Source organism: Girardinichthys multiradiatus, chromosome 18 (genome assembly GCF_021462225.1).
Source record: "Girardinichthys multiradiatus isolate DD_20200921_A chromosome 18, DD_fGirMul_XY1, whole genome shotgun sequence".
Taxonomy (NCBI): Eukaryota; Metazoa; Chordata; class Actinopteri; order Cyprinodontiformes; family Goodeidae; genus Girardinichthys; species Girardinichthys multiradiatus.
Window position 1 is genome coordinate 30,463,968 of NC_061810.1, and position 17,384 is coordinate 30,481,351.

The 17,384-nt window shown below is 38.3% G+C and overlaps 2 protein-coding genes across 2 annotated transcripts in view; one reads left to right on the forward strand and one right to left on the reverse strand.

The window, feature by feature from the left end:
• The window catches only part of LOC124884655 (LHFPL tetraspan subfamily member 6 protein), a 78,043-nt gene extending 68,741 nt beyond the window's left edge, over positions 1-9,302 (reverse strand). Inside the window, exons 1-2 of the mRNA XM_047392695.1 lie at positions 9,007-9,302; positions 6,653-7,153 (exon numbers count right to left, since the gene is read on the reverse strand). Of these exons, the coding sequence (XP_047248651.1) occupies positions 6,653-7,040 (388 nt within the window). The 5' untranslated portion in view covers positions 7,041-7,153; positions 9,007-9,302. The remainder of the gene's footprint in view (positions 1-6,652; positions 7,154-9,006) is intronic.
• A 773-nt stretch (positions 9,303-10,075) lies between these two features.
• The window catches only part of cog6 (component of oligomeric golgi complex 6), a 33,360-nt gene continuing 26,051 nt past the window's right edge, over positions 10,076-17,384 (forward strand). Inside the window, exons 1-4 of the mRNA XM_047390597.1 lie at positions 10,076-10,291; positions 10,665-10,808; positions 11,668-11,739; positions 11,874-11,932. Coding sequence (XP_047246553.1) covers positions 10,157-10,291; positions 10,665-10,808; positions 11,668-11,739; positions 11,874-11,932 — 410 coding nt within the window. The 5' untranslated portion in view covers positions 10,076-10,156. The remainder of the gene's footprint in view (positions 10,292-10,664; positions 10,809-11,667; positions 11,740-11,873; positions 11,933-17,384) is intronic.

Below are 17,384 nucleotides of genomic sequence, written 5' to 3' on the forward strand. Positions count from 1 at the left end.
CATCTGTTCTTGAGTTCGTTAGGGTCAGTATGACGAGTTTCTTTTTGAGATCGTTTACCCTACTTCATATTGTCAGACGGATTCTAATTAAGCGATGTCTTGACTCTAGAGGTTTAGCCGTAATCAGGCCAGTTTGTGATTTTGTATTTCCTCGGGTTATTTTTGTCTGCTATTAAATTTGTTTCACAATCTGAACCATTTAGGTGTGACAAAAGGCAAAACCAAGTTTAGGCCCTGTCCACACAGAGACAAAAACAATATCGCGTCACAAATGATTTAGTGAAAATATGCATCCGCATGAGTGCATGCAGCACCACTGAAAACGCTGTAGTATGTATGCTGCGCTCATTGGTGGCACTGTGACACTGCCACAGATACACACCAAAAACAGTGAACATGCGCGGACAACTCATACGAGGTAAACACAGCAACATGGCGGCAAAGAGGCGTATGCGGGTTACAGAGAGAGGTGGATCTACAGCATCATTCCAGATAAGACGTGTATTGTATGTACACAAAGAAACACAGAACCAGCATTTTGAAATTTTTCCATTCTAGAAAATTTTACAAAAATGATCGTCTTTGATCTCCCAAAACGCTGGATCTGTGTGGATTCAACGCCTAAATGACAAAATACCTTTGCTGATACACCTAAAATTATTTCCATGTGAAAAGGACAGTATGTCAGAATGGGGCATATTTTTCACAGCACTGTACTGCAAAGGGAATGCATGGGGAAATATCCGATCACAATAAACAAAAACAAACACATGGATCAGTGTAACTGAAAAAAATACAAAACAAAATTAAATTCAAATCCAATAATGAGAATATGTTGTTTTTTTTTTTGTTTCTCAAGTTTCAGTGTCAAGATACCCACTAAAATGTGCATTGCTTCTGGTGGTGAGAACAGATGTTGCCTTTAGTTATTTATCAAAGAGACATAAACTAATTAGCCCACTATTATATTTGAAAGCAGAGCAACAAGGGCTCATATCAGGTGCGATTGGAAAATAGGATTTTGGCATACTCCTATCCTTATCTCTGACAGTTAGAAATTAATTTTCAGATTTCATTTTTAAGCTATCACTGACTTTGGCATCTAGCAAGTCTATGGTATAAATCCCTTAAAGCCAGTCACACAATGAAAGAATTAAACTGTCTCAGGCAAGGTCTGGAGATCTGAGACAAAAACCCAAATGTCTGAGCCGCAAATTCACAGCAAATCACCATTTAATCAGGTCTGAGAAGAGGCTAGGAAATGGGCAATTTATATCTGTTGATTTTAGGCATTAATTAAGTTATTTAGCAATAGGTCTGCAGCATTTTTTGATGTGTAAGAATCAACAATAAACAAGTATTGTGGATTCCCATCAGGAGGAATATAATTCATTGAACAATTGTGAGAAATTAATCTACAATGAAATTTAAAAGGTACAAAATTCATCTACCTTAATAATTCAACGCTGGACCACAAAGACATCCATGTTTCCTAGCCACTCCCTCCCACATTTTTAACACAACTATGCTTGCATAAAGTTTAGCAACTGTGAACTAAACCTGTTTTTGAGCCCCAACTCCACCAAAGTTATTTGTTTTTGTGAAAGATACCGCAGAATATCCACACCAACTAAGAAGCAAGTCAGTTATACCAGGTGGTTCTAAAGGGTCTGCAATCAGAAATTGTTATAATATTAAGATAAAATATTTAGATCAAATCTTAGACACCTAAAAAAATAAAATGTGATTAGCTTCCCTGTCTCTGCTGAAAGACATCCCCACAGCATAATGCTGCGACAACATATTTTCCATGGGGATTGTGTGTTCAGGGGATGTGCGGTTTTAGTTTTTGACCACAGATAGCATTTTGCATGTAGAGTTTCTAAATATCAAAATAGGAATTCTAAAACTGTCTCTTATAGTTAGTTAAAATATTAGAGACTAGAAAAATGTCAGACAGTGTCCTGCATGTTTTAGATGTTTTTTTTGTTGTTGTTGTTGTTCAGCACATTAACATCAAAACTAAGAGTTCAAATGAATAATTTATTAGAAGACATCTGCAGGATTTCATGGCCACATGAACAGGTTTCAAACATTTGGTTCAAGAAAATTATTACAGCAAGGACACATCTGAAACCTGCAGGACTCTAGCCACTGAGACCTGGAGTTGGACACCCCTAATCAAAGCCATTCAACTGTAGCTCTAGCTGTAGGTTTGGAGTTGTTATCCTGGTGGAAGGTGAACATCTGGTAAGTCTTTTGTATCCACAAACAGGTTTTCTTTAAGTATTGCCCACTATTTAGCTCCATTCATCCTCCCATCAACTCTGACCATCTCCAATGTGTCATTTCTCTTCCACTCCACAATTATGTGCTACTTGGTGTTGGTCTATTGCAAGCAGTTCCAATAAAATACATTGACGTTTGAGGTTGCCACATGTGAAAATGTCAAAAAGGTTTAAAGGATATGAATACTTTATTAAACTACTGTACAAAAATCTTTTAATGGAGACAAACACCTATTGTGATACAACAATATACTATATAGAAAAATGGGTTTTGTGGTGGCCTAAATTGTGAATGTTAAAAACAAACCTTCTGCAGTGTGCAGTTCTGCTTGAAATGGCCGAAAAGACAGGGCAGGCCTCTGCAGGAGGGGGCGAGAGACCAAGTCCCTAACAACCAAATCCGAGTCAAGAATCTTTAAATGTCTGAACCACTTGCCTGTGCCACATCCGTTCCAGAGTGTGCATCACTGTGTATTACTAAAACAAGAAACTGTAAAGCCAAAGGGAAAGCTGTTTTGTGTAAGTCAGATGAAGCTCTTAAGCCTTTGATTTATGAATTTGATGATATTCTATGCAGAGACTAAAATACACAACCATTAGTAAAGAACAACCTCTGGAGCAACATTCACTTCACTAGGCTGGGATGAAACAACGGTGGAGAGTTTTTCTGTCGAAAGCTCCAGTTAATCAGATAAAGAACTGATGAAACCTTTCAGGGCTAATCTGTTTCATGGAAGTGAGATATATTGCAAGAAGATTTTAGCTATTTGTGACAGCCCCCACAATGCTCTGCCCTCTTCAGCAAAACACTCTTAATTAGCGGTCCACAAGAGGATCAGAGAAAACACAGAAGGATGCATGGCACCACCATCAAACAGCCAACTACGAGGCTCACACTTGATTTTCGCTGCTCGTCACATTTACTTCCTCTCCCTGTTCCCGCTAATCACCGATATCTGATCACACTTCTCAGCCCCCACTCCACCTGTTTCCCTGCAGATCTTTATTTCTCACACCTAATAAGAAGTAAATGCCGAATGTTTCAATCACTCTTTCTCCCTCGGCCTCCCTCGCCCGCCTGGATATCTCTGCACTCTTTTGAAAGTGACAGAGGACAATACATGCAACAGCCCACTGAGTTTCTCAGTTGTGTCACTTCCAATTAGCCGTTCTGAGACATCTCTGCCCTTTGGCTCGCTATAGCATTCAGGACGAAAGGACCTGAGCGGTGTCTCTTGTATTGTACACTGCCTTTCTTCACTCTCCCACTGTCTAAATTCATGCGTGTCTGGATTTGTGAATCTGCAAGAGGAAAAAAACATGGCAAGTAAGACAGGGGAATTTTTTAAAATCCTACAGCCAAATATAGCAGCTTGCATGTATGTGGTAGCTGCAAAGCTTAAAAGAGGCTTTCCTAATACAAAAAGGGCAGACATCAGAATAACTCAAGCAGCCTTCACCTTTATCATCCTCCTTATTATACATCATTAATGCTGAAGAAGTTCCCAAGAAGCTAAGCCTTTTGGAATTAGGACACGATAGTCTTCTCTAGATTCTTTTTATTCTTCTGGAAAAACCTAGCAGCTCCATCATATCAGCTTGCAACCTGCTTCTCTATCCCATCACATTTTAAATCCAAGCTGAAGTGATGGGGATTGTAAACAGCAGAGTGGTGAGCCACAGTATGCAAGCATACGTTTTCTGAGTTAATGAGAGGGGCTGGAGCACCACAGCTTCTTCAACTGGGGCGAGGGGGAAACTTGCAGCTTCAGTGGAAGCCTTCCCTCAGACCTCCTGTCTCGAGAGAGCACATGTGCAGCAAAAACACAAAAAAGACACATCAGCGCGCAGAGACACAAACAAAAGCTGGTGCCGAGCCAAACTGGGTCTAACATATTGCAAACAGAAAAACAGAACGTGGTTTCTGCAGCGTTGACAAGAGCCTGTTTCTCCAAGAGGAAAAAGAAAGAACAGAGCAGGGACTTCTTTTAAAGTTAAAGAATCAAACACAGAGCAGAGTTTGAGCTCATTTGTGGCCCTGATGACTTTCCAGCTTCACAAGATTACCATAAGAAAAAATCCAAGTTTTTCAGTGAACCCTAGTGCAGCCAAAAGCTTGCAAACACAGCTAGCTTTTTATTTCATCAGTAACCCAGTTTGATGTGTGATGTTTTAAACCGTTCTCACAACAATTTTCTTCATTCCAAACAACAGTCTGCAGAAAACATAAAAAAATATAAAAGGACTAAAGAACCACAAGTCAGAGCTCACTAGCAGACCTCATTTCCTGTGCAGCAGAGTAACAGAGGAAACTGGATTTACTGGGAGAACAGCAGAACAGTTGGCAAAAAAGAAAGGCTACAATATTTATGCATCTTTGTTTCTCACCAATGTTTTGTTAAAATCCATATTAAACTATAAGAACTTAAATGTAACCATTTAAAAATAATAATTTCTTCAGTACCTTTTTGAAAGTATCTATGGCTCATGGTTTCACATTTTGTCTGCAACCATAAACTTGAATGTATTTTATTGGGATTTTATATCATATTGCAACAGAAAGGGATATGTGTATTTTAATGTTTTCAAAACTGAAAACCAACTTTGCTATAATTAGAGCTGCCTTTTGGGGTATATCTCTATGGGTTTTGCACTTCTAGCAACTCACATTTGCCTCAATCTTTCTTTCTAAAATAGCTCAAGCTCAGTCAGATTAGATGAGAGCATCTGTGAAAACAGTTTTCCGACTTCTCACATTCCACGGATTCTCCATTCTAGGCCTAGGTCTGGACTTTGACGGGACCATTCTGACACATTATTATGCCTTGATCTATTCCCTTACATTTTAGGCTGCATGTTTAGGGTCACTGTCCTGCTGGAAGAGGAATCTCCACCAAAGTCTCAATTCCTTTGAGCCTCTAAAAAGTTTTCTTTCAGACTTGCCCTGTATTGAGCTCCTTCAATCTTTCCATCAATGCTAACAGGCTTCTCTACCCCAGCTGAAGAAAAGTATTCCCATAGCATTATGCTGCCATCACTAAGTTTGGAAATAGAGTGTGGAATAGTGTATTCAGAGTGATGCAATGTTATAAATGTAGGACAAAAATGCTGTCTCATCAAACCAGAGCATCTCTTCCTTCCACATTTTTGCTGTGTTTCCTACATGTTTTTTTTGCAAACCTTAGAGAGAATGCCTTATAGTTTTCTTTTTACTATTACTTTTCTTTTTCCAGTATCTCATAAATGCCAGATTTGTAGAGTGTCCTATCAACAGATCTTTACACCTGGGCTGATCTCTGGAGCTTCGCCAGAGGTACCATGGCTTCATATCTGATTCTAACTCCTCTTGGCCGTTTGCAGTTGCTGCCCAATCTTTCCATGTTCAACTGATGAACTGAGCAGTGTTCTCTGAGATTTCCAAAGCTTGAACATTGTTTTATAACACAGCGTTATCCCTAACCTGTTTGTTTTTTTCTATGATCTTCGTGACTCTGATTGTTCCATAAATGTATCAAACAAATAGATGTTTTAATACTTATATTCCAGAACACACTAATGGACTCATTTACTTATTAGGTGATTTCTACAGGTAATTGGTTGCACTGGATTTTGTGTAGAAGCATTAGAGGATAGGGGACTAATTCCACCCATCCATTGTCTATACCCACTTCTCCCAGGGTCGCAGGGTTGTTGGTGCCTATCTCCAGCTGTCACTGGATGAGAGGCAGGGTAGACCCTGGACAGGTCGCCAGTCCACCACTGGGCAACACAGAGACAGACAGGACACACAACCATGCACCAACACACTCACACCTAAGGACGAGTTAGAGAGACCAGTTAACCTAACTGTCATGTTTTCGGACTGTGGGAGAAGGCTGGAATATTCAGAGAATCCATGCACGCATGAGGAGAGCCTGCAAACTCCATGTAGAATGATCCCAAGCAAGGATTTAAACCCAGGACCTTCTTGTTGCAAGGCAGCAGTACTACCAACTGTGCTACTGTGCAGCCGGGACTAATTACAAATTGTAAAGAAAAATTGAAAACCATGTTTCATTTTCCTTCCATTTCACAATTATGTGCTTCTTTGTGTTGGTCTATCACATAAAATCCTAATAAAATACACTGAAGGTATTCAAGGTTGAAGTTAAAGTTAAATGTATGCTTCTGCAAGGTGCTGCAAAATGTTGTGTTCATGGAGTTTTCAGTCTAATCAGTAATTAACTATAATGAATGTTTTTTATGGGACAAGCATACTAACATTTTCCTAACTATAACTCCATATCTAGCCAGTGACCAAACAGGGAAAGCAGAATTCAGCTTGACTGTGGGTATCGAGAGGAACCAAACATCACTTTGCTCACCTCCAACAAACTGGATGCCACCTGCCACACGACCGATCGTACGAGAGATGAGGTCAGAGATGCAGCAGCCCATCAGACCTGTGAGGGCCACCAGCAGGAGCAGGCCGCACCCCACACCCGTCACCACTGTGCAGATCCTCCAATGCAAGCTCGGGATGCCATGAAAGAAGGCGTAGCGCCCGCACTGCTCCAGCATCACCGTGATCTGCTTCTCCTCGTCTCTTACAGGGTAGGAGCAACGGCGGAAGGTGCCAAAAGACACGGGCTTGTCCATCTGCGTTCCCAGCAGCCAGTAGGGCATGAAGAAGCCAACGCAGGAGGCAGCGGCACATAGCAGGGACAGCAGGGCCCAGATAACACCCGTGCAGGTCAGACTGGATGCCATCATGAATACAGTCACTGAGCAGGACAGCAGTTAAATGAGCAGTTGCTGTGTTGCTGGAAAGCTTGCAGTGAGCATTTAACACTTGTGGTCTTCACCTCCTCATTGACTCTGGATCCCTGTCAGAAGGAGGGGAAACAGGCAGATTGAGTGCTGACACACAGACCCTCCATGCAAACAAGTTGTGGGGTTGGGAAACAGCTAACAAAATCAGCTAGATAAGTAAAAAACGGAATTGTGTTATGCAGTCATTATATAAGGATAAATGAAAAACAGAAGATGTCAATGAGGTCATTATTTTTAATTACAAGAGCTCCTTTAATGGTGTAATAAGACTTTGTGATTAATTGTTGTTTTTTACTATAAAAGGGAATTAAATATAGACAAGGACATAACATAGTTGGTATGTTGTTTATGTTAAGATCCAACACCTAACTCAGTATAGATTAAATATAATTGCAGTTTGAATAATGGTAAACAAAACACTGCCATTATCTAACTCAAACACAAGCAAATGGTTTAATCAATTCAACTTAGATTAGCAGAATGGAACTATTATTTTTACATTTCATTTATTTATTGCTTATTTCATCACCAACAAAGTAGAAATGCACTGATCAGGCATTTCTTGGCTGATGATGATTTCTGGTTTTGTTTACTGATTCCGAATTTTGACTTTTAGATTTTTTTTTCTAATGACTATAACACACAAAGAGAAAAAAACTGTTATTATTTTTGAATTTAACACCAAATTAAGGAATTACAAGACTGTCCCTATTAATGCATCAAATCATTTGTCCCTAACCCTGAACTGATTTTCATTCAACTCAAAAAGACCATAATTCTTGCTGTTGGATGATGCATTTACACACTGAAAATGAATTAATTCCAACCTAATAAGAATTTGTTTAGTATTTGACCTGGCAAATACTGGTCAGACCTTCTGAAGGGACCTTCTGGGTGATTGACATGAATGTTATTAATTATTTTACAAAGCTTATTCACATATGCGTGATTTCATTCATTAGTCAAATGCTTGCAAAGTAGAGATGCACCGATCCGGCATCAGTCTGACCTACAGGTTTCGATTCAACCATCCTGTTTGATGGAAAATAATAATAATTTTTGGACTTGTCCTGCAAATTACCGATTAGAGCCAATCAAGGGAAAATTGAACGATTGTGATCTCTGATTGATTGATGCATCTCTACAGCACAGGAATGTAAATAATACTCATGCTTTTCCTGGCCAATAACTGTTACCTGATAACCATGACACCTAGAAAATTAAAAAATTTGCTGCAAGTGTTTTGATAGAGGTGGTAGGTTCCAGACGAAAAATAAGGCATTACACGTTTATCGCTATTTGCACCTCAAGGCATATCTCCCCAAACTTAATCTGATTTTTATTCAACTCAAAAAAGTGCATGAAACTACATAGTTTTCTACTGAATAGGAGAAAAACTATAATTTTGGTACATACTGATCACTGATCAGAGCCGTTCAAGAGAATAATTGGTCAATTCTCATCTCTGGCTGATTGATCGGTGCATCTCTACAACAATACAATGTAAAGAATACTGATACAGAACTTTTTCACATATGTTTGATTTTGTTGCATTTGTACACATAGCCTATTAACACATTAAGTTAACATTAGACATATTGTTAAACACAAATAGGTTGCAGATTCATTCATAAAATGAACTGTAAAATTTTATAACACACACGTGCTATAGTAAAACTTTATACACTTACACAGCTTACGGATTATTAATTAACAACTATGCAACACCAGAATCAACAGATCCTTAACACATTTAGCTGAAGAATCAGACTTTAGGTCTTTGTAGGAGCTGCCAGTTCTTCATGAACATGCAGTGATCTCTGGTTAGGGGTGACCTCATGCAACTGACTTTACCTATTTCAGGCTAAGAATAATTACGAGGCAGATTTAAGGGCGAACATCTTACATGATGTGAGGTGCGCTCGATGTTAAAGAAGCGGTTTACATCTGCGGAGTCCAGCTGTGTTCGGGTCTTAAGTCAAACTTTTCTCCAGCCGAGAAGGTGAGAAATTATTCCGATCGAGCAAAGAGTGAATCCAAAATACGAAATAAAAAAGTGACTGCAGACTCCGAACCAAATCACTTCCTCCTCGTCGATATGTAAAAGCGAAGGCTTGGATCAATGATTTACTCCTGCGCGGCGCAGAGACGGACGAGCGGAGCGGCGCTCACTGGCCGAACTCCCGATCACACATTCCTGCTTAGAGAGAGAGAGAGAGAGAGAGAGAGAGGCGAGGAGGAGGCGCCTCCATGAAACGTTGCTGGGAGGTGACCATCAATCAAACAAATCCCCACCCAGGAGCCAGAGTCAACGCTGCTATAGTTCCTGCATGCTTCTGGGTGCATTCACGGATACCTCGAAAACGAATGACGTTTAGCAAGAATCCTACACCAACTTCATGTTAAAGAATATTTCAGGGACTTAATTATGCTGACGAGCTTTTGATAAATAAGAAGCTATATATTTCATAAAATTATAAAAATTATGTTTTACCCTCTTTAACAGATCGGTTACAACATTTTAACAAAGGAAAATATTGATTAGGCCTATATGTATTTTTGATTGTGATATTGTTGGTGTAATTTTTGAAATCATTGTTTATTTTTCATCATATTTTCGTGAAGGTTTTAATTTTATTTTATATGTATATAAAACGCTTAAATTCAGTTTTACACTTATTATGTCACTTTATACTCATAAAGAAGGAAAAAGGGATGAGAGTTGTGGAAAACAACATTCCAATATTTATCAGAAAACATTCACTCAATCAAGTCAATATTTCATTATTTCACCAAACAAGTTTTGTCTTTGACAGCAGATGGTCCCCAAAAAGATCAGACAGAAATAATCTTTTTGTAATATCATCCTTGTCGACTTATTTTTACAGTTCTGTGTTTTATAAAGCATAAGGTAACTAATTGCGTAATGCAGCAAGATAAAGAAAACTATGCTTGTCGGAACGTTGTGCCGCTCGCCAAGAAATCCGACCGAACGTTACTTACCCGCGGACCAAAACAGTCTTCGGATTGAGTTGACGTGGAGGTTGATTTGCACGATGGCAAATATTAAAGCGGAAAGTTCAGTCGACAGCTTCACTTTATCTTCAAATTCAAATGTACCTTCCCAGCCCAATAACCCGCTATCGAGAAAGCTGAATAAAATCCTGGAAACTAGACTGGACAATGACAAGGTATGCTAGTAGAAGTTTAGCTTCCTGTTAGCAGGCTAGGCTAACAGCAGCTAAACCTGGAATTAAACCGTTTCTTTTGTGTTTTGTGTTTATGAGAAGTGTTAAATACATTTGAGTGATTCTCGTTGGTCTCATATAGTGTATTTTCTGACCAATAAAACCCAGCCGAAAAGGTATGAAGTGTATTTTAACTGTTAGCGTTAGTATTTTCTTTTGGTTATTTTATTTACTTTAGATTGACTGTGGTTAAAAAGCACACATATTGGTTACAGAGGCGGGGCTACCATTAATTTATTTCAATTGGTCTTTATTCTTTTTAATGCTGCATTTATCACAACACTTAGATGGGATATTTTGTTAAATATGTTTTCAGGAGATGCTGGAGGCTCTCAAGGCGCTCTCGGTGTTCTTCACTGAGAACAGTCTGCGCACCAGGAGAAATCTACGAGGTGACATAGAGAGGAGAAGTCTGACAATTAACGAGGAGTTTGTACGAATATTTAAAGAGGTTAAAGAGGTAACAGAGCTCCAACTGAAATATTTCCCTTGCAGTTAGTCATTTTGTCCCTTTTCTAATTTGTACTCACGTTTCGTACCTATGCGTTCCAATGTTGTCCTAACTTGCTTCTGTTTCGTTTCGTAAACAAACCATTTCGTACCCTTCTACGTAGCCGCTGCTAATCGCCTTATTTCTCATGGTAGTTTTATGCTTTTTAGTCAAATATGGAAATAATCATAAGAATCCTTAAATCTGTTTTGGCTTTTACTAACAAGGTTCCAACACAGTCCAGGAAAGTCTTCAGAAGTATTGCAGTTATTTTAAGTACTTTCTGTGTCAGAATAAGCATTGAAATTTTAAATAGATTATGGAAAATAAAAGCATATTCAGACTTCATTGTCTGACAGTTCAATCAATCCATCAGTCAATCAGTCCATCCATCAACAATATATACATTTGCTTAAGAAGGCCTGAAAAATTTAAGTCTGTTGAATTTTAGTAGAAACTCTGTATGTAGCAGATTACAAGTTATTTCTTTTATAGCACTTGTTGTCAAGCAGTCCCCCTTGGTAGGTAGAAACGAAATAATGAAACATCTCATTGCCGACAGCTACTTTTCGATATGAAAAAAATCTAAACTAAATAGTGATTAAAAAGGTGGCGCGACTAAGTGATGTTGGCCAAATAATACAACGGTGATTGGCCTGGAGTACCAGAAGTGTTTCAAATATCTGTGTCAGTCATAGATAACCCATTTTGTTCAATCTTCTGTGTTTTTTAGTCTGCAGTTTGCATGAATCACACATGTGTAATATGACACAGTTGTCGTGCTTGTGAACACTATATACAACTGGGATTTGTTTTGCATTGTCTATAGGAGCTTGAAAGTGTTCATGAGGATGTTCAGGCCATGAGCACATGCTGTGAAGAAATGACCAATAGATTAAAGGTATGAATGGGAGGTCTGCCTGCTGTTTGTTGTTTTTAGACAATTAGTTTTATCATCATCATTTATAATAATACATTGACGTTAACTTTATAAGACATTTGTGTGCAAATGAAAACATACTTTGTCCTCAACAGGCTGCGAAAGAGCAAACTCAAGACCTTATCGTAAAAACCAACAAGCTGCAAGGAGAAAAGTGAGTTTATTATTTTGCTACAAAATGAACTGTGGAGCTAATAATGAGGTTATTAAATCTAGTGGGGTTGACAGTTTGTCTAACTGAAAGTCATAAATATTGCATCGAGTAAAAAGTATTCAACAAGAGATCATTAAGTGTTATGCAGTTTACTTTATAATCAATAATCGTATGACAAATGTTGTATTTAATACTATAATACTATGGAAAAAGGGTGGTATACTTGTTAATTACATATTCTGTATCAGTTATATGTCAAAACTACAGAAAAGTCCTAGCTTCTGATGAAATAACTCATTAAAAAGACTGTTCACACTTTATTGTCATTTCCATTAAGGTTTTCCTGTTTCGGGACCCTTCCTTATATGGGTACAACTGAATAAATTAGAATATCATAAAAAAGTTGATTTGTTTCAGCAATTCTAATCAAAAACCGTTCATTACACACCCAGTGACATATTTTGAGTTGTTGTTCCTGTTAATTTAGATGATTATGGCTTATGGTAGTTTAGCTTAGATTAGTTTGTGTTTGTCATAAACACTAATTCCTGTATTTAAAAAAATATATATTTTTGTGGTATTCAAAAATTAAACAAAATCATCAAAATTAACAGAAGTGAATGCTCTAAATGTCTAATGAATCCATATAATAGGAATTTTACTTTTTGAATTGAGTTTCTGAAATAAATTACAATAATATTCTAATGTATTTGCATTCTTATTTAATCGTTATTTTACCAGTAAGGGTCCCATTTAGAATCACAGTCTTATTTTCAAAGGACTCGTAGACAAAACAGCATTATTGAGATGCATCTATACGGACCTGCAGCCGTAGAGCCTCCTCACTAATAAGAGCGGTATATTTGTTTCTGCTTACTGTGATAAGAAACTTGCCATTTGTTTCATTTTCTTCTTGTACACTTCAAAGGCCCAATGTAGGATTTTGTGTTTGGGTTTGTGCATTTAGTCCTGCTGATGACATAGTTTCAAAAGAATCAGCAGTTGAGACCTAAAATATTTAGCTCACCATAACACAGAGCAAATGTGGAAACGGATTAAAAAAAAATCGTTTCTGCAGTGTGTTTGCCTGAAATTGGTAAATGTGGTGTGCATCCTTATGCTTAACTGGGAGAAATGACCCCTGATTTTTATGTGCTACTAACATTTCTTTAGTAGCTACATGTTTAGAGACAAAAAGAACAGAATTTCATTTTTTTTTTAAACGTGATAAGTATCTTGGGGCAAAGGACATTTGTATCCTAAAGGTATTTAATCACAATGATAATGCCTAAAATTTCAACAGTTTAACAGAATAGTTAAAAAAAGAATATTTCTGCGAAACAAAACATTCAGACATGAGCTTAAAATTTTACACTACATTTTTCCGTATAACATTTTCGCCATTTGCGTGTTTGTTTTCCATTCAACTTTTTCTCTATTGACAATCAGGATACTAGAGTCTTACTGCTTTTTTTTTTTTTATGCACAGCTAATTTTTTATGTGCCGCATTGATCCACAGCTTTAAATAAACTCATGTCTCACTTCTCCTGATAATGGTTTTATGTGAAAGATTTCACTTAAATGCTTAAATATAACTACAGTCTTATCTGCATTTGCACGCCATCTTAACGTGACACTCTTCGTGTCGTCAGCAGTGACAGCGGCAGGAAAATATTCGACCTGTTCTTGTCCGCTGGGAGTTGCCGCGGGATGGGGTTCATTAGCATTTGTAACAGATGTGATCAGTGACCTTGTGTGTTGACAGGAGTGTAGGGGTGCTGCTGAGGTTGATGTAGATTTGTCATGAGGGACATTTGCAGACATCAGCGACGTACCACTGCAGTTCATGCTCCAAAGGCTCCCCATCAGCACCTCATTTTCAAGAGGTGACATAGATGGAAAAGCACTAAGGTTGAACTTAGAATAGATGGGTGGGCAACAAAGGACAGGAGTGGAGATAAAGCCACCAGTGAGCACATGTAGGAAATGAATTAAAACTATGTATGGCTTTCTGAGGGGTATTTCCTGGAAGTAGTCAGACGTTTGACATGAGTGTCCTCCTGAGTGTATAGTAGTTTTTGTCCTTTTCTCTATGCAGTGCTCTCATCGGGAACTGCTGTCTGCCTGTGTGACATTTTCATGCGTAGAACCACAGTGACCCCACAGCCATATTGGCTACTCTGCACACACTGGGCTTTGACTTTGTCTCTCATAATTTTGTCTCAGAAGGGCTGCCGACGAAAGTGCGCCGGCAAGCTGTTGTCCTTCAGCGCTGCGTAGAGTGAGCTCTTCTTGGTCAAATCTTTTTTCAGGTCACACAGGCCTCTGCAGACCCTCAGCTAGTGTTTTTATGTTCCTTTCTTGTTGATGCTTATTACAGCACTGTCACATCTGTGACATAATCTCTAAGAGCAGCCCTGCTGGGGGAGAACAGTCATTTCCAAGTATCTGCTTATGTTCCTGATCTGCCTTTCCTTTGCTTCTTGCTGCCTTAGTCTGCTCATGGCACTGTCATTTGTCAACTCTAATGAAACCGAAATAAACTGCAGATAAGTCCCAGTTTGCAGAAGTAAAAGTAAAGGATGTGAGCCACTGAGCTGCAGGTGACCTGTGTTTGTTAGCTGCCTTTCAGTCACCACACTCTGTTGTTTCGGGCTGGTACTGTTTAAAGATGTTGTCATCAAAAGCACTAAATAGATGTTGTGTGTTACTCTATAATGAAATGTAATGCTGCCCACCTGTCCCACTCTGTGTAATCTTTGCATTAGCACGGTATGTAATCATGCAGAGCCAGCAGAGACGTCTCACAACCAGATGCTTCTGTTGACAACGTGACCTCACGAGCAGCCGGAACCAGAGGTGGCACTATGGTCTCTAATGCTAATCTTCTGAATGAATACATTTATGCGTCTACAGTGTATCTAGCTGGTTGCATATCAAAAAGGAATAAAAAATATTCAGTTCCTTCCAAAAGTAATAGTAGCCCTTGAACCTTTTCACATTTTGCCACGTTACAACCACAAACTTCAATGTGTTTTATTGGGATTTTACGTAATAGAATGTTCAACATGTAGCACATGATCATGAACCAAATAATATTTATAGCAAATAAAAACCTGGAAAGTGTGATGTGCATTTGTATTACTCCTCATCAAGTCTTTTAGGGTATGTCCCTACCAACATTTCACACCTAGAGAATATAATTTTTGCTCATCCTTTGCAAAGCAGCTCAAGCTTACTGGGATTAGATGAAGAGCATCTTTGAACAGCAATTATTAAGTCTTGTAATAGACTTCCAACTGGATTTAGGTCTGGGCATTGACTAGGCCATTCTAACACATGAATACCCTTTGATGTAGTACCACTGGAGGTAGATGGGCTATGTGTAGTGTTACTCTAAAGATATTTTGGTAGTCATTATTTGCAAAGTAAATATCACCAAATTACCTGTAATAAACTGTAAATGTGATATAATAATAATAGGGCTGTGCAATGTATAGTCGTGATTATCGTCCCAATATCAATATGTGCAATATTGCAATCCCAAAGGATGCAATGTTTGATATTTTGTTATATTTCAAGTGCCTTACATCCAGTTCTGCATGCCAATAATATAATTGGCCAGAAGGATTGTGGGAAATTAAGAGAGCTTTTTTTTTGGCTTTCTTCTGGCCGCTCTCCCATAGAGACGAGGCTTGTGGAGTAAATTACTTGTACCTTTCCTGTTGACAAATTATTTGTAAAATGTGATGAAAACTATATGTCATTCTCCTTCTACTTTCCATTTATACACCACTTTGTGTTGGCTTATCAGCTGAAATCCCACTGAAATGCCTTGAGGTTTGTGTTTGTAACGTGACAAAATGTGAAAACAAGAAAAGGTCTGAATACCTTTGCAAGGCACTGTAATTAGTAAGCTCTCGGTAATTCTTGACAGCATGTGACAAATAATCAGATATTGAGACTCTGTTCTGAAGAAAGCAAATGTTCTCGGTATGACTTCTGTATAGTTCATTAATAAATAAAGAGGGCTGAAACCCAAGTAGAACAATGACTGATATCAGAGAGTGCATAAAACCTGCATAATATGACACTTGAGCATTATTAAAGCCCAGCTTGGCGCTAATGAGGCTACGGCAGTCAAGATTCCCTGTGTTTCCTGGTGTAACTGCATGCGCTCTTTGATCACTGGTGCGTCACTAGCTAACTAACAGCTCTGTGAAAACCAGATTTTCATGCAGTTCTTTGAAATGCCTTCTATAGATTCTCATGAACATTCAACATGGGTCACATCTCATGACCTCGTTGGACTCTCCTTTATTACAAAGAGCTGCTGTTTTCCTTCGTTTTTCTTTAGTGACTCATAATTGTGGCTCTGTGATCATGCTGCACTATCCGCCTAGTTGTGTGAGGGAGTTATGTTGGCACTGGTAATTCAAATCTCTGTTTGTTCTGTGTTATAGTTCATTAACCACTTTTGTGCTTGAACAGACTAAATCAGCTGGGCTAAATTCTCCAATTCTCCAAATCTCCAGTTTTACCCTTGTTTGAGATTATTTAAAATAAACTTGTTGACCTCTTCTCAAGCACTGGCAGCTAAATGTTGTGGAGTTTAGAGTGGAATATTACTGGTCCAAGTATGCGGCACCTCTGTGGTATTCAGTGATGTCGGCCTGTATCATGTCCTTACAGAGGTTTACCAAATCATCGCTCTATTTATTATCTTCTGTTCTTGCTTGTTCTAAAACGACGCTTTCTCTGTGTCTTCATCCTGAGCTCGGTTTGCAGCTTCTCATTATTGTGGTTTATGATATTTAGGAAATGGTCATGTTAGGACTTTCTTTTCTCCAGGCACCTCATAAATGTGATGTTTACATTTGTTAATAAACATACAAAAAATATTTTGTAATGTAGTTCAAAACAGGTGGTTTTTCAAGCTCACACAAATCAGATCATAATGCCTTTTACATGGGAACTTTAATCTAATGCTAAAATTAGCAGTTTAGTCAGCGTTTTTATTGACTTGCTAACAGTTCCCATTATTATAAACCACGTCTGACAATGTCATTTATTTTCATTTAGATTAAATCCGCATACGGCGACTTGCAAATGTATTCATATCCTATGAATTATGTTCCCATTTTGTAATTTTACAAACACAAATTTAAATGTATTTCATTGGGATTTTGGGTGATAGACCAACAGAGTTGTGCAGGATTGTAAATTGAAAGGGAAAAAAATCCGGTTACAAAATAGTTTGCAAATATAAATCTGAAAAAAGGGGCATTCATATAAATTATTTTCTAGGATCGTTTTTTGCTGCAAATACATCTCCGAGTCTTCTGATTCACATCTCTCCCTCTTTGTACATCGAGGGACTGAAATTGTTGCATGTTCTTCTTTGCAAAACATAAAATTGCCTTTTCTGGATCCAGATGTCCAGCATGTAGA